Consider the following 15,688-nt stretch of genomic DNA (forward strand, 5'->3'; position numbering starts at 1 on the left):
GCATCCATGTTATTTTTGCCCGCTGATTACCTGTTTGTTATGGCAGGTCTGAGATGGGTATTCTGACATCAACTGCTCTGCTTCATCGCATTGTTCGGCAAGTGACCTCGGACATTTTGCTTCAAGAAATGGTGTTTTTCATCCTTGGAGAACAGAGGGAACCAGAAACTCTGGCAGAAATTAGTAGACATCCTTTAAGACATAGGTTAATTGAACATTGTGATCACATATCTGATGAGGTAAGCTATGTAAGGATTTAGAGTTGGACTTAGATTCTTTGACATACTGATTTTGATGTACTTGTGATGTTCTGAGTACAGCCTCTTTTTTGTGTGGCTTTTCATTTTGAAAATTGAACGTGTGACTTTCAGGATGGCGAGAAGAATAGTTTATTTAAAATATTTTTTCAGTTAGCCTTTGTCATTTTTGGTTTCAGATAAGCATAATGACATTAAGAATGTTTGAACATCTTTTACAAAAACCCAATGAGCACATTCTTTACAACTTGGTCCTAAGAAATCTTGAAGAAAGAAATTATACAGAATATAAACCTGTGTGCCCAGAAGATAAAGATGTGGTGGAGAATGGACTGATAGCAGGAGCAGTGTAAGTTTCTCTCCAACTCTGGGAGCTTAGCACTTCATACGGGATTGTCGTTTTCTCCCCTCTTATTTCTCTTCCTTGTCCATTTAAAAAAAAACCTCCAATGGTTTAAAAGTTTTTTAAAAATAAAATTTAGATGTCTTGGTAGTACTGTCCCTTTAAATTACAGGTGGTATTATCTATTCATTAAACCTGACAAAATCAGTGTAGTCTTCTTTGAAGTCTGATGTTAGTATAAAATGTTAATTTCTCTATAAAATATAAATACATTCATTATTCCTTAATTCTTTCATTAGCAAAATTATGTTTTCTAAGAACATAGCAGAGAATCTTTTGGCTTAGAAAATATAATAAAATGCTTTTTTCATACATCACTAAATTAAACTTAGAGATCTGGAAGAAGATCCACTGTTTACTGACATTTCACCAGAGAACACTTTGTCCAACCAAGAGTGGCTTAGTTCTTCACCTCCTGCTACTCCAGACCATCCCAAAAATGATGGGAAAACTGAAGTCCATAAAATTGTAAATAGGTGAGTTGCTGTATGAATTTGACTTACATCTCTTCTACTTGTTTTTAGCTCTGCTCTCAGATGGTTACAGAGGTAGATTATAAACTCAGTCTTCCCTTCTTTAAAGGTTGCGTCAGCTTTGTGAAATGCTTATGTAACGAGTGACAGCCTGCAGGCAACAATCAATAGCAAAAGAGAAGATCTACTTAGTATATAAACATAGAAACGAATAATAGTGGTTAAATAAATCTTCAAAGTACCCTACTTTTTTTTTTGTAATGTAAATAATTTTAAGTAATTTCCAATTGGAACAACACTGAGAATTTCCAGTTTGACAGATTGAATTTACGAGACATGTACTCACATATGCAAAGCAGACGGCTATTCCTTTGTGTTATTTTGTGTTTTTATGTTGGTTTTTTTTTTTCAAGTACCCTTTCCCTGGCAATTTTCTTTTTCTGCCTTTGCAATCCTGTCCCTGATATGTCTGGGAGGTAACTTTAGAGAAAACTGCATGTGGTGCGAGATGTGAAATGAGGGTGCATAGAAATCATAGGTGCAGTTACTTACAAGCCAGTTTCCGGAGGCTAACAAATCTCATGGCCATCTGTCATTGTGCTGTGATGTAAAAAGAGTCAAGTCGTCTTCTGCGTGCTTCTACTTTAAGTGGAATGAGTAATTTTTTAATAAAACCTTTAAAATAACGACAGAGTATTGAATCAGTAAATAGTAAAGACTGATTCAAAATAAGTACTTAAGAACACATAATTTTACTTTTCAAGTTTCCATTGGCATTAATACTTGGCCAAACTGAAGATATTGCTAGATATTTTAATACTTATAGAGATACTGAATTGTGAGAATATTGGTTTTATTGATCATGGCTTTTTTCACTTAAGTTTTCTCTGCCTGGTACCGGATGAAGCAAAATCATCCTACCACGTTGAGGGCACTGGATATGACACCTACCTCCGAGATGCTCATAGGCAGGTAAGGAAGTAACTCATTTTTTGACATGAAATCTAGTAAGAATGCACACACACCTCCTTGTCACTTTGCCCACAGCTGTTTCTCCAGCGGTTTCCCTTTTCCTACAAGACCTGGACTCCACTCTCACCACTTTAACTGCCTGCTTGTGACCTTACTTATTTCACTGACTGTGTGTGTCTATTTCCCTCTCTTCCCCTTTCTCCTTGTCTTCCCTTTCTTTCTATCTTTGAAATTATATCTCCCCCAGATCCAGGTCCTCTCCCCTACTGATCTAAAACGTGATTGTGAAATGACCCTGCCCACCACCCACCACTGCTTCCGACCCGCAGGCTTTTACCCTTTCCTCTTCTCCGCCCCTGTTCTTACTCGAGCAGTAATGCACAAGCGCCGTCTCTTCCCCTGCCTTCCAGCTTTCCACCTCACTGCAGCTGCTTTCTCAAAGGTCTCCTCTTGGTTATTAACTTAAATGACCTTCTCTCAGTCATCTTTCCCCTCTAGCACTTTACATTTACCAAATTCGAGGTTTTGAAATGTCTCAAAGGAGAAAGATGTACATTTAATTTTCATTTAAACCCTTTGGATTGAAGTATGCTATTATAGATAATTAACTTGCATATGTCTGTAGATAATTCATGATGCTTTAAGCCTGAATTCAAGTGCACATTACCCTGTGAATAACTAGATTAATGGGATAGCAAGTACCTTCATGTAACAGTAAAACAGAGGCAGTAAAGTGGTACCAACCTCAGTAGTACCAATTGGATTTCTAAACTGCTTTGATTCTTTCTATAAAGTTTTATTTCCATATTCTGATTAAAAATGCAATTATGATCATTTCAGAAATATTAGAAAAGAGATAAAACAGATAGAAAAATTTTACACTATAATTTCTTAAGTGTTAATATAAAAATGCTTTATTAAATATTGGGATCTGATTTTTATAAAGAAAATTATCTCTTGAAAGCCAAATAGTTTAAAATTCACAGTATACTGAAGTTGGCTTTTTAATCACTTTAAATATCTTTTTCTTTCAAAGTTGAAGTTAGTGCTTCACAGTGAGAATATATTTTGTTTTAATTTCAGGTAATTTCTAAACTAGAGAGGTGAAACTAATTTTGCCTTATTGAATAAGAAGAATCTGAAAAAGGAAAGAATAAGGAAGAAAACTGCTCCAAATTTCTTTTGTTTAAATTCAAGTAAATTGTGTATTGGGGAAATTTAAAATTTTTTCTTTTTTATTATAGGGGATGTTTTTGTGCTTATAAAAGTCCATATTATGTATCCCACTGATAAACTGTGTAGTGAGGACCAGTGAGGAAGTTTCTTCTAATTTCCAATCTGTCACAGACCAACACTTTTTAAAAAATATAATAAAAATGAATTACTGGAAAAATGAAAAAACACAAAATACAAGCCCTGATTATTTTATCAGATTGGACAGACATAAAATTTACTCAGTGAAATTGCGAGAGAAGTTCCTGAACTTGCTCTCAGTTTTGGTACTTGTACTTGTCTCAGCGCGATGGCAGTGAACAGTCTCCGAACCACACTCGGAGCGGCACTGTTTCCTCTGTCACAGCGTGCCTGGGGAAGCACATCGGAGGAGAGTCAGACTTGCCTTCTCAGATGATGTGCATCTCTTCACGTATTTTACAGAATATTATATATTACATGTGACATTTTAGAATAAATTTGAAAATGTGGCTGACTTACTTTGCTTTGTAAATACTCTCTAAATCTGTGATGAAAATAAGTAAAGGGTTAGATTCCTCTAAAGGAAAGTGCATGAGCACAGCAGGGAAAGGTGCTTTGGGAGGGTTAGGACACGCCTGTTTTTCCAGCAACCTGAGTGGGTGCTGGTTGGTTGAACCTGCACATCGTGCCCCTCTCCAGTCAGGTGTCACCTACGCCCCTCCTCTCTGTCTTCGTGGCGTCTCACACATGGCAGACCCGAGCACTCGAAAGGATTTTTATGCCTATTTGGGGAAATGATTTCTGTTTAATCTCAACTTGGTCTTGGTTAGTTCTTCTTTAATGATCCAAATGCTTTCTCCCTAGTTCCGGGACTACTGTGCTATCTGCTTAAGATGGGAGTGGCCTGGGTCTCCAAAGGCACTGGAAAAGTGCAATTTAGAAGCAACTTTCTTTGAAGGTCATTTTTTGAAAGTTTTATTTGACAGAATGGGAAGAATTCTTGATCAGGTAATGAATTTTAAAATACTCATATGATATTGTTACCATTCACCATGAGTTCTCACGTCCTAGTTTAGATCTTCAGTAAAGTGGTTTTAGTGTTTTCTTTTCCTACTAGATGATTTTTTTAATGGAGCTTGATTGCCAACAACTGGTGGGCTTCTGATGCATTCGTTATGTTAAAACTTATTTGGCCCGACAGCCAAATAATTCTACGTTTTGTAGAATTGTATGTAAGGCCATTGTCTTAACAGCCTTAACACCTTTTGGCAGTGACTAGAGTGCTTTCCTTTTTTGACTTAGAAAGCCTTTTAGTTAGTACAGATACAGGTAGAGTGAAACTTGTAAGATTTATTAATTCAGAAGACCTTAAGTGTCATTCCAGGTTGACTCTTGAATGTTCTGGCCTCTTTAAAATTACAGAACAGTGTTAGATGAACCTGCTTCTTCAGACAGAACTTGTGAATGACACTCATTTTCATAAAAGGGAGGTGGAATAAAAGAGGTTAATTACTTATTCAAAGGTAGATAAAAATCGCCATCAGTCGATAGGTTGCTCTTGTCATTCTCACTGACTGTCAGGAGACCTGAATCTGGGCTTCTAGAATTCCTCCTTCCCTCTCTCCTTGGCGAACAGAGTGACAGTTGAGCTTTGAAGTATTTTACACACTGGGATGTACACTTAAAACAATCTGGCATTAAACTGGCCTCAACATGGAAACTGAGTTAACCAATTTAAAATTAATTTAAAATTGAATATTAAAGTACTTGTTCTTTTTAGCATTTTAGTTAAATAGTTATGTGAACATAGTGAGTTATAAAAGAAGTTTACTCCATTATACCTAATAAAACTGAAAAAGGAAAAAAAAAGATTGATAGATGTTTATGAAACTGTGACCACAATTAAGATAATGAACGTATCCATCACCTCCAAAGTTTCCTTGTGCTCCTTTGTAATCCTTCCTGTAGCCCCCCTACTCCTGTCCCCAGACAGCCACTGATATGCTTTCTGTTAATAAAGATTAGTTTGCATTTTCTGAAATTTTATATAAATGGAATGATACAGCAAAAAAAAAAAAAAAAAGAAAAGAAAAGAAATTTACTCAATAAACAGGCTGTCTTCAATAATCAGAAAGCCAAATAGATGATAATTAAGAAGTATTTCACTGGGTTGGACTTCAGTCAGCACTGTTTCTGATAGTAATAAATAAAGACACAGAGTAAAGTCCTTTTTTTCCTTTAACCTCTTAACAGCACGTGCTGAATTTCTAGTGTGTCATTGTTGGCTGGTTGGTTAGCTTTTATGCTTAACAGCTGTGTTTGTATTTCAGTCCACCTACTGCAGGTGTTACGTCTGCACATCATGGCTGTGTAAACCTCCTGGGTGGCGGGATTCATCATTTTATTGTGTTTTTTGTGCTGATTCTCTCGCCTTAGTTGAGATCTGATTAAACTAACATGCAAGAGACATGAACACTCAGCATCAAGTCAGTAATCTTTAGAAATTTTGACCAAGAACACTAAAAAAGAATCTAAACTTTTTTAAAAAGTAGTTTCTGAATTGAGTGGAAGGATCCTCTCTGAATCTTCATCGCACTTTTCCCCTTCAGTTTGTGGAGAGCTGACGCAGGGTGCATTGGAGACAGAATGCCCCGAAGTGCTCACAGCTCTCTCTCTGTGTCCCTGAGAACCCTTCAGAGAGGTGATTCGCACACAGCATTTCACTCGTTCTGCCTTTAACCCTGAGTGATAGGCAAGCTAGTTCCTAGTGTTATTGTTCCTTACACAGCAGGAAGCCTTCGTTTCAGTTAATGTGACTTAGCTAGTGCACTGTGGAGCCTGGCCCAAAACCTTTTGTCTCTAAAACCCTTGATTTCCTAAGCCTTTTTGGGTAAGAACGTTATATAGTCAGGTCTCAAAGATAATCATGAGTCCTTACGTGCCCAGCGTGCTTGGTTTAGTTTCATTTTCTTTCTTTCCTACATGTTTTTGCTAAAGACAATGTTTGTATTTTCTTAGTACATATATACCCCTAATAGGGTCAGGGTAACCAGGCTGGGATTAAACATTTACTATGGATAATTAATGAAGTAGCTATTTCTGCACGTGAAGTTGAAAAGTTATGACAGCAACTATTCATGGCACTATTGTGTTGTCATAATGATAATTTTAAAAAAAATTTTTTTAGTGCCTTTACTATTGTTTGTAACTGGTGATCTTAAGAGAGTAAAACACTAAGGTCCGTAGCAGAATGTAAAGAACACCAGGAGAAACATAGGGAGGCCCAAGTTCTTGTCCCAGCTCTGACAGGGAACAGTTTGAACTTGGGCAACTAACCCAGCCACTCGTCACGTTTTCTTGTTTTTAAAGGGAAATTGATATTACTTAATTTGGTTGAAAGAATTAAATGAAAAAAGCAATTTAGAATTCTTTTGAGAATACAAAATCTTTTTAAATGCAGGTATTAAAAGAAATTTAAGAGACTCAAGTTGTTGAGGTTTTTTTTTTTTTAATTTGACTTAATTCTTATTTTGACCATCTACACATTTGTCTTTAAGTAAAAGGGTTGAGATTGAGTTTGCAGATGACATCAGTATGGTTTTAAGTTAATGTTTATTGTCCTAAAATTCAGATCTTGTATTTGGGGTGAACTCAGTCAAAAATGGACCAAGTCCATTTGACATGTCAGAAAAACCCAGTTAGCTTTCATTTCAGGTGAATACTGTATAAAGAACAAAATAAAGGGACCTATAATAATAGATACAAACATTTAGACTGTTAACAATCCCCCCAAAGGCCAGCTTGTCTTAAAGTTATTACCAGTATGAAGTGGAGACCACTTCAGTATATGGTGGAACGATTTCTGTTTAGCTGAAATTTATTTTCATTTTCACAACATTACAGTATAACCTGAAACTAACACAACATTGTAAATCAACTATACTGCAATGATTAATAAATAAGTAAAATATAACCTGAGCCAATCTGAAGTTTCTTAAGCAACCAAAGATGCAGATTCTTCTTCAAATAAAGCTTAAAACCAAAGTAATACCATAGAAAGAAAATACAAAATTCAAGTGGCAGTATATCCTTGTTTAAAGCCAAATTTTGTCAATTTACTTATTTAGGCACCAGTAAATAGCAGAATTTAGTGACCTAAAAATCTGAATTAACTACCTGAAATGAAGTCACGTACAATACTTAAGTTGTATTTTAAATGATTTTATTCACATTCTTTACCAAATGCATTCTTTTCAAAAAACTTTTTTAAATGTTTCCTTTGTGCCTAAAATAAAATTTAATGTGAATTCATTGTTATGAATTGAATCTTGGAGGAGGTTATTCTGTTGCAAATATTGCCAAGTAGGAGATGCCCTTCAAACTACCCTTTAATAGGAATTGCATCTCCTTTCATTAATCTTGCCTACGGCTAGATTTTGAAAAAGAGTGACTTGGGGTAGTTTTCTTCATTCAGAAAATCTATGTTCATGAATCTAGTGCTAAGTAGAAATGACTAAAATTGAGCTTAAGTTTTTGTTCATAGAACAGTGTCTTTGATATCTTCTGGCATGTGCTCAAGCATTCGTTGTCCTCTGAGTGCCAAACATTCACTTCTTAATTGATGTTCATTATGATCAAGGGCTTAAAAACTGCTCAGTGAATGAGGGTAAAAATTCAGATTCCATGGTTAGTATTAACTTGGTCCTGAGCCGCTTTCCCCTCCTCATCACTCATCCAGTCACCTGAGTTCTTTCCAACCTTCTCACTGAAGTCAGTTTTGTTTCAGCCACTCAGTTTCCTTTGGTTGCTTAGAAGAAGATAACTGGAAGGTCTAAGAGATTTCTGTTTAAAGTTCTGGGCACAATAGTAGCAACTCTTTTTGTCTATTACGCCTTTGATTTTGACACACCGTGTACAGCATCTCCAAGCTGTTTTCTGTGAAGAATAAACAGATTAAGTATAAAAAAATAGAGTCATCTGTACAGAAGCCTCAATAAACATATGTTGAATAAATTAAAAAAAATTAGAGTTCACGTCAAACTGTGATACTGCACACAGAAAACCGTGTGAGGAGCTATACGCAGACATACAGTTATTTTGGAAGAGTTAATATTCTTGCAGTAAAGGAAGGGATCCCTGTCTATAATCATGGTTTTGAATCTTCTCATTCATTTTTGAGGCATATGGTTGTCATTTCTATCCCCAAGTACTTTCATCCTGTTGACAGGATTCTGTGATGTATATGACTTTATTGTGTACATGCTTTTGGTAACTGGCAGTAGTTGAATAATTTAAGAGATGAGGAATATCACTGCTAAAATTAGCCTACTATAAAAGATTTTAAAACCGTCCCTTCCATCTTTGGTCTTATACTTGATGTGTCTTCTGTTGTTTGTAATTAATATTACGTGTGACCCTGGTGGGCCTTGAAGACCTCTTGAATGCTGTTATTAACTAAAACAACCTGCGTAAAACAGACACATTCTATGTTATTTATTTGTTTTTCTATATGTTTATATGCAGGCTTTTTTTCTTTTTAAGTTTTAGGACTGTGGTATGTGCACTTTGATTAAGATGGTAAGAGCTAATTTAGTTAGGTATTTTTTCATTGTACAAGAGCATGTAGAGGGAGGAATAAGATGGTAGAATTTCCTTTCTTAAAAAGACAAATCGAAATGATGAATTAAGTGCACAGGTATGTATATCTATTAAATTATAGGTAATGTCAAATATCTTTTTGTTTTTTCCCTCTCCGTAGCCATATGATGTAAATTTACAAGTAACCTCAGTGTTGTCTAGACTTTCTCTCTTCCCTCATCCACACATACACGAGTACCTTCTGGATCCATATGTGAACCTTGCTTCTGGCTGTAGATCCCTCTTCTCTGTAATTGTCAGGGTGAGTTACCAGTTTTGTTATGTTTTCTAGGATTGATAAACTTGACCAGTTGACATCTTAGTATCATCGTGTATAATCACTGTCACATAATGAAAAATATATCTGCTGTTTAGAAGTATTTTAGTACAGAATGTGGAGGAAAAAGAGATTCAATCTTTTAAATGATACATATAACTTTTGTGCTTTAAGGAATAGATATGAATCCTTTGTCAAAGGTTGTTATGTGAATAGTGAGAGGTGACATTCTTCATTTAATAACAGGAGATGGAGTCTTTTTTTTTTTTATTCTGAAAACCCCCATGTAGTTGTTCAGGAACTGAGTTCCTTTTGTCTCTGTGACGCAGGTTGTTGGGGACCTTATGCTTCGAATCCAGCGTATTCAAGACTTCACTCCCAAACTTCTGTTAGTCAGAAAGCGATTACTTGGTTTGGAGCCTGAAGGCCCTATGTAAGTCAGTGTTCTCACATGTTGTTTATCTAAAAATTTTGCCAGAACTTGATGATCTGCTGATATCTTGATATTGCCTGCCTCCACCCCGTCCTCCTCCAGGGTTGACCACGTCACGTTGCTGGAGGGCGTGATCGTGCTGGAGGAGTTCTGTAAGGAGCTGGCCGCAGTTGCATTCGTGAAGTACCACGCTTCCTCCACTCCGTAACTAGTGTCTCTCAAGGAACCAAGGGGACAGAGCTACTGTGTTCATTTCATCAAAAAAGACTCAGCTCCACTCAGCCGAGAGAGGATAAAAAGCCTTTTTAAATGAAGCATTGCTGTAAACTGGACAGAACCATTCAGAACCCAATGAGTGGACACTCTCAGTAAATTGTTGTGTAATACTGTTTTCATTGGCTTTACCATAATGGTTCTATATATAAAATTGCACGTCCTTGAATCCAGGATACAATCAAAGGAACTTCAGGAAATAAGCATTTCTGATGCCTGTGTGAAAAGCTGCAAAATTTCTGATGTCATGACTTTGATGATATTTCTGTTATTTTAATATCCTTTTAGGTAGCAAGGCATTTTGACATTCTCTGGGACTCAGATGCTTATATTCTTTTGGATTAATAAGTAGCAAAAAAACACCTAATTTTATAACTTTTTAAGGTCAGAATTCTTATTAAACAAAATAAGAAAAAAAAACTGTAAATGAGAAAAAATACAATTCAGGAACCATCAAATGAGTTAATAATAGAAGATAAAAATGTGTAGAGCACCATTAACTTTCTTCAGCTTTTCTAAGAATAACAATTTAATATGATAAAGAAATTCTTGATTAATATAATATATATATTTTTTAAAGAAATGTTCTTTTATTCTTTTGTGCACATAGCCACGTTAGTGACTGACTTTCATGTATGGGTCCCAGTTTATCTAAACTGTGTCATTTTTGCAACAGCGTTGAATCTGTGCTCACCACTGGTAGTGTTTGCTAAAGTAGTATTTTTTGAGCTAATTAACATGTATTGGGTGGAGACCCTTTTTCCTATCTCTTTCTCCCTCTCTGAAAATTGCTTTATAATTTGATTTTCTTATTGAAATGCGTGGTAGGGTGTAGGTGGCAGCAATCAAAATACCAGTGGCCTCCTGAATGTTTACATTTTTTTTTTTCCATTTTGTTCACTCTTTTGTTTTAAATCATTCTAAAGAGATTTAAAAACAAACCTACCAACCAGTCTGTCCTGTTTACATATGAAGGAACTTGGGTAAATTGGTCTGTATGTGGATGGGTGTGTATGTGGGCACGTGGGGACATGCGGGCAGCTGGCAGCGCTGCGCCGTGCACAGCATGCTCGTACTTGATTTACGAGATGGTGTTTGCTAGTCCACGTCTTATTCTTCCTTTAAGTGATGCTTATCACTCAGATATTGCTTTTAAGCTTTCTTGGTCTGGTTTGGTTTGTTTTGGTTTGTTGAAATGTTAAGCAGCAGCACTTTCCTGTTTGTCTTTCCATTTGCTGATATTGGGGGAGCAAATGAGCAAACCTTCCAGGATGAAAGGGACTGTCGCTGCCCCTTCTAAGAAGCTGTTTTGTGTAGCATGTTTGCATCTGTACATCCATCATGTGACGCGTGCATAGAAGCATGTTTTATACCTACTGCTAATTTTGTTGTGTTCATTTTTCTGATTTATTTTATAGTTTTTGTCATCTATTAGGAACAAAATATCAAAAAGTTATTAATATTCTTGGCACCAGAATGCTTACCACTGTTAAAACAACAAAAAGACTAAATTTCTAATTTAATGCAAATCCTTGTTAGCTCACTCTAAGAAATTCATTAAGCAAAACAATGAAAAAATAAGTGGGAGATAGTTACTTTGTGCATGATTTTCTTTAAATGATTTCTGATGGTGGGAAAGCATTATTTTGTTTGCTGTCTTTATTGATGCAAGGAACACTGCAACATCTCCATTTAAATGTAGTTGTAGTTTACTTTGACGTAGCCGTATTTAAAATAAGACATTAAGAGATATTAGATATTTCTTTAATGTTCTTGTAGTGTTCAGTAGGTGTAATGGCAGTGATGTTACCTCTCAAACCAAAAACTATTTTAATCCTATTTTCACAGTGGGACCTTAATAGCTAGCTAATCCATGAAACCAAGCTCAGAAAAGCTTTAACTCATATTTTTGTGTGTGTATGCTGCTTCTTAAAACATAATTATTTCCCTAAGTTATTGTAATGTCCTTGATTTGTAATCAGCTAAAGCTTAAGGTATAATTTATTTCTCTTCTAAGTTTATTTCTGTCTTTTTTTTTCATATTTACTTCAGACCTAGAGCCAGCACAAGTTCTCACAGTGAGTTGGATTTGTTGGTGAAACATTGTCTTGTGTGACTATTCATCTTTGTACTGCCTTTCAGAAACTGAATACTTCTGTTACTCAGTACTTGCAAAACAGTGACTAAAATGCACTGTTTTGGGTGGGAAACCCCACCCCAGCAATCGATTGCCATAACAAGTTCCAAATTGAATTTTAGCCTCGCTTCGCATTGGTATGGATAGGTATGCACATTCTTTTTTTTTTTTAAACCTCCTTTCTAACAGTATAGTCTTTGAGTTTATTTTTAGTAATGAGCCACATTCTTTACTTGATAGAACTCAAAGTTTGTCCTTAGCCAATTACCATCGTAGCACTCACATCTAGCTGTGTAATGTTCTCATCATGTATCTGTGCAATATGGAAGCTATGAGTGGATTCATAGCTTTTTGGTTTAATTGTACATTATTATCTGTGTACATGTGTATATATGTGTGTGTGTGTGTGTGTGTGTGTATATATATAAGGACCAAAATCCTTAGCTTGCTTACACTGTTGCTAGTGTGAAGAGTATCACACTTAATTTTATGGGGCCCAAATTATGGAATTACTTCATAATTCATGGTAACATACTTCCATAAATTATTGCATTATTATATAATTACCTTTTAATTATGAAGTTTATAGATATTGACAAAAGTTACAGTGAAGTGCTAAAGCCACAATTTATATGATAATTACATTTTGGGCTGTACAAATAATCAAAATACGCATGTCATTGTGACATTTGGTATGTTAAAACATGGTAGAGAATCACATTTCTGGGCCCTGTAAGATAGTGTTACTGAAATACTCTGTTTTGCCTCCCGCCTTGTTTACATTAAACAAAGGATATTTGGTAAATTTTTCTATTGAACATTGTATAGGTTACTGACAGTGTTACCAAGGCCTGGAATTCTTGGGCCATCTGTGAAGAAAGTCTTCAGATGGTGATTATGTACCTACTGTCACTTCAAAGGAGGTTGTGATCAAGTTCAACTTTTTGTGCTAACAATGCATGCAGGACTAAGAGGGATAATGTAAAAATAAATAATGTAATTTAAACAGAGTGTCTTCTTATATTTTTGTAGAATTCTAACTGGAAACATTTCATTCACTGATAAATCCAAAACAATATATAAATGACATATAAATGGATATGACACACAGCAGTTCGTGGTTCACTATAGCACTGATTCCAGAGAAAGAAAAAAAGGAATATATCTGAATATTTATGAAGGGGGAATGTAGAGCCTGGTACATGCGTTCCACCCCACTCCTTAATAATCACTTCCCTAAAGGAAGGAATGTTTATGCAAGTCTTAGAAACACAATTCGTTGTAAGCACTATTTCTTCATATATTTATAACACATATAAACACTTTTTAACTGACATCTAAAACAAGTAGACTGTAGGCTTACTCCATTCACTTGAGAATTTGCCAAAGCCCCGTAACTGGAAACAAACGTAATGCATGCACAACCAGAAAGAGATCTAAGTCTAGCTATTAATCCCACCTACCCGTGATTCTTTGTGGTTAGTTACTCAAAATAGTTGTAGAAGGAAATAAAGAAGATAACAGGTTTAAGGAGGTAAGGTTTAGGCACTGGAGAGTCAAAAATTACCTCCTTGCCTTGAGTTCCTTCAAAAGAAAACTGCATTTTAGCAGTGCATGAGATCCCCAGTCTAAAAACTTGGTTCAGAATGTTAGTGTTCCACCTAGAAAAATATCTCAAGGGAATTCAAAGAATTAGCATAAGATTGTTACTGTTGAAATTTTGTCCAGTAGAAACTATAATCTCTATAAAAATTTTTTTTTTTTAAAAAAAGGAAAAACACTGCATGACAGATGCCAAAGTTTCTATGGGAAAAATAGGTTTTAGTTGGTCTAAAGCCAGTTAGGAAAGCTGTTTCCTATGGGTCTTACTCATTGGAGCCTGGTTTTTCAAGTTTACTTGACCTACACCCCCACCATCCACATCAGAGAGATTCATCTAAGCCTGTTTCATGTACTCTTAGGATTTGACTCGTGTGCATTAGAGATTTTAATCGTGTTAAAATACCATTTCTTAAAGTACCAGAAATGTGATACTTCTTTGTCATCCAAAAACAAAACAACTTGATCAACAAATACTGAGAGCTTTCTATGAACCAAGTTTCAAGGTGCTGGGAAAACAAGCATTTCTGCCCACAAGAAGTCAGTATTGGTGAGGGTTCAGTGTGCTTACAAAAGTGAATGACAACACACATCGGTGAACACTGTTAGAGAAACAGCACCCAAGTGTGAGAGCCCAGGAAGAAGGAAGTAGTGGTGCAAATTACTGAGAGGGAAAATCTGAAACTCGAGGCTTGGCTGAATGATACTCTTATTTGTGAGTATAGATGAGCTGGATGTTCTGAGAAGTCATAACCACAAACGCAACTCGGCAAGAAACGGAAAACTGTTCTGTAGCCTATTAGGTTTACTGCGATGAACTGTTTCCTTCCACCTTTTTCATTCTGAGATTGGTACAAAGCACCAACCCCAACAATGGTGACTTTGGGCCCATTGTCTCTTAGTTGATGAATAATAATTAACTGTTCTCATTTAAATTATCTCTTTCTAGAACTACTGTGTAAGAGAAGGCAAAAAGTCAATCGAAATATTAAAACGCAAAGATTTAAGAAGGCTTAAAAAATGATCTGAACATTGGGGGTATGATTTGGTTTAGTAAAAAATGTGTAGAACAAAACCTTTCTCCTTGCTTGAACTCAATGCTCCCTTGACCACATGCTTTATTCTCTCCTGGGTTGGGGCACAAGATTGCTGCATATCCAGTTAAGAGAGAACCAACTGAGGTTGATGCAGATGGAAGAGGTGAATTCGGGAGCCACGTACTGCCTCTGTGTGAAAACCTCCGCTGGGTTCTCATAACTCCGATCCATTCCTGAACTTTAAGGCAGGGGTCAGGCTTGAAAGCAAGTGGACTGGCTAGGGGGGTCACACCTGCCAGAAAAAGATGACAAGACCTGACTTCTGTTTCCCTTCCTATCCTCAGTCTTCGTGAGGTGGCCTCAAGAAATTACCTCATCTCCCAAGGGTAAGTCTAAGGAATTAAAGGAAATTCAGTGTGTTTTATGGTTCTATATTACCTTACTCTTCTCTCCAGACTAGTCAATATATCAAAGAATAGACAGAGATTCTCTTTTAAAGGGCATTAAGGTAATGATTCTCTTGACTGAGTAAGCAAATCCTTTCACAGAAGTAGGACCAAGTAGGACTGTCAGATATTCATGGGTTCATACTACTGTCGGTTACTTTGCTCTCATTACCAAGGTGAGGAGGTGAGGGTGCGGAGAGAAAGGAAGACATCCCCTGAGTTTTGTAGCTTAGTGTCATAGTGGTACCCATGGTACATGCATTCATTTGCATGATGATCATTCTATTAATTTCTTGACACAATGTTTAATTCCAATGATGTGCTAAAGCTTTCAGGGATAACATTCAAGTCAGAGGATCCAAATGAGCCAAGAACACATCTTGGGTCTAACAGACCACTCTTTTAAAACACATTTTTCAGTTGAGAACTATAACCAGAACTGTAAGCTTAAAGGGCTATGTGTGTTTCGGGAGAGAAATTAAAAAAAAAAAAAAAAAAAGAGCAAGTGACACGCCCAGCCTGGGAGACTAGGGAAGACAAAGCAAAAACA

At 36.2% G+C, this 15,688-nt stretch overlaps 1 protein-coding gene across 1 annotated transcript in view; it reads left to right on the plus strand.

Moving 5' to 3' along the window:
* The window catches only part of FHIP2A (FHF complex subunit HOOK interacting protein 2A), a 30,718-nt gene extending 17,656 nt beyond the window's left edge, over positions 1-13,062 (plus strand). The window contains exons 10-17 of the mRNA XM_031461827.2: positions 47-239; positions 437-606; positions 993-1,136; positions 2,015-2,105; positions 4,164-4,307; positions 9,058-9,198; positions 9,543-9,646; positions 9,749-13,062. Coding sequence (XP_031317687.2) covers positions 47-239; positions 437-606; positions 993-1,136; positions 2,015-2,105; positions 4,164-4,307; positions 9,058-9,198; positions 9,543-9,646; positions 9,749-9,854 — 1,093 coding nt within the window. The 3' untranslated portion in view covers positions 9,855-13,062. The remainder of the gene's footprint in view (positions 1-46; positions 240-436; positions 607-992; positions 1,137-2,014; positions 2,106-4,163; positions 4,308-9,057; positions 9,199-9,542; positions 9,647-9,748) is intronic.
* Positions 13,063-15,688: the final 2,626 nt, after the last annotated feature.

This window comes from Camelus dromedarius, chromosome 8, assembly GCF_036321535.1.
Source record: "Camelus dromedarius isolate mCamDro1 chromosome 8, mCamDro1.pat, whole genome shotgun sequence".
Taxonomy (NCBI): domain Eukaryota; kingdom Metazoa; phylum Chordata; class Mammalia; order Artiodactyla; family Camelidae; genus Camelus; species Camelus dromedarius.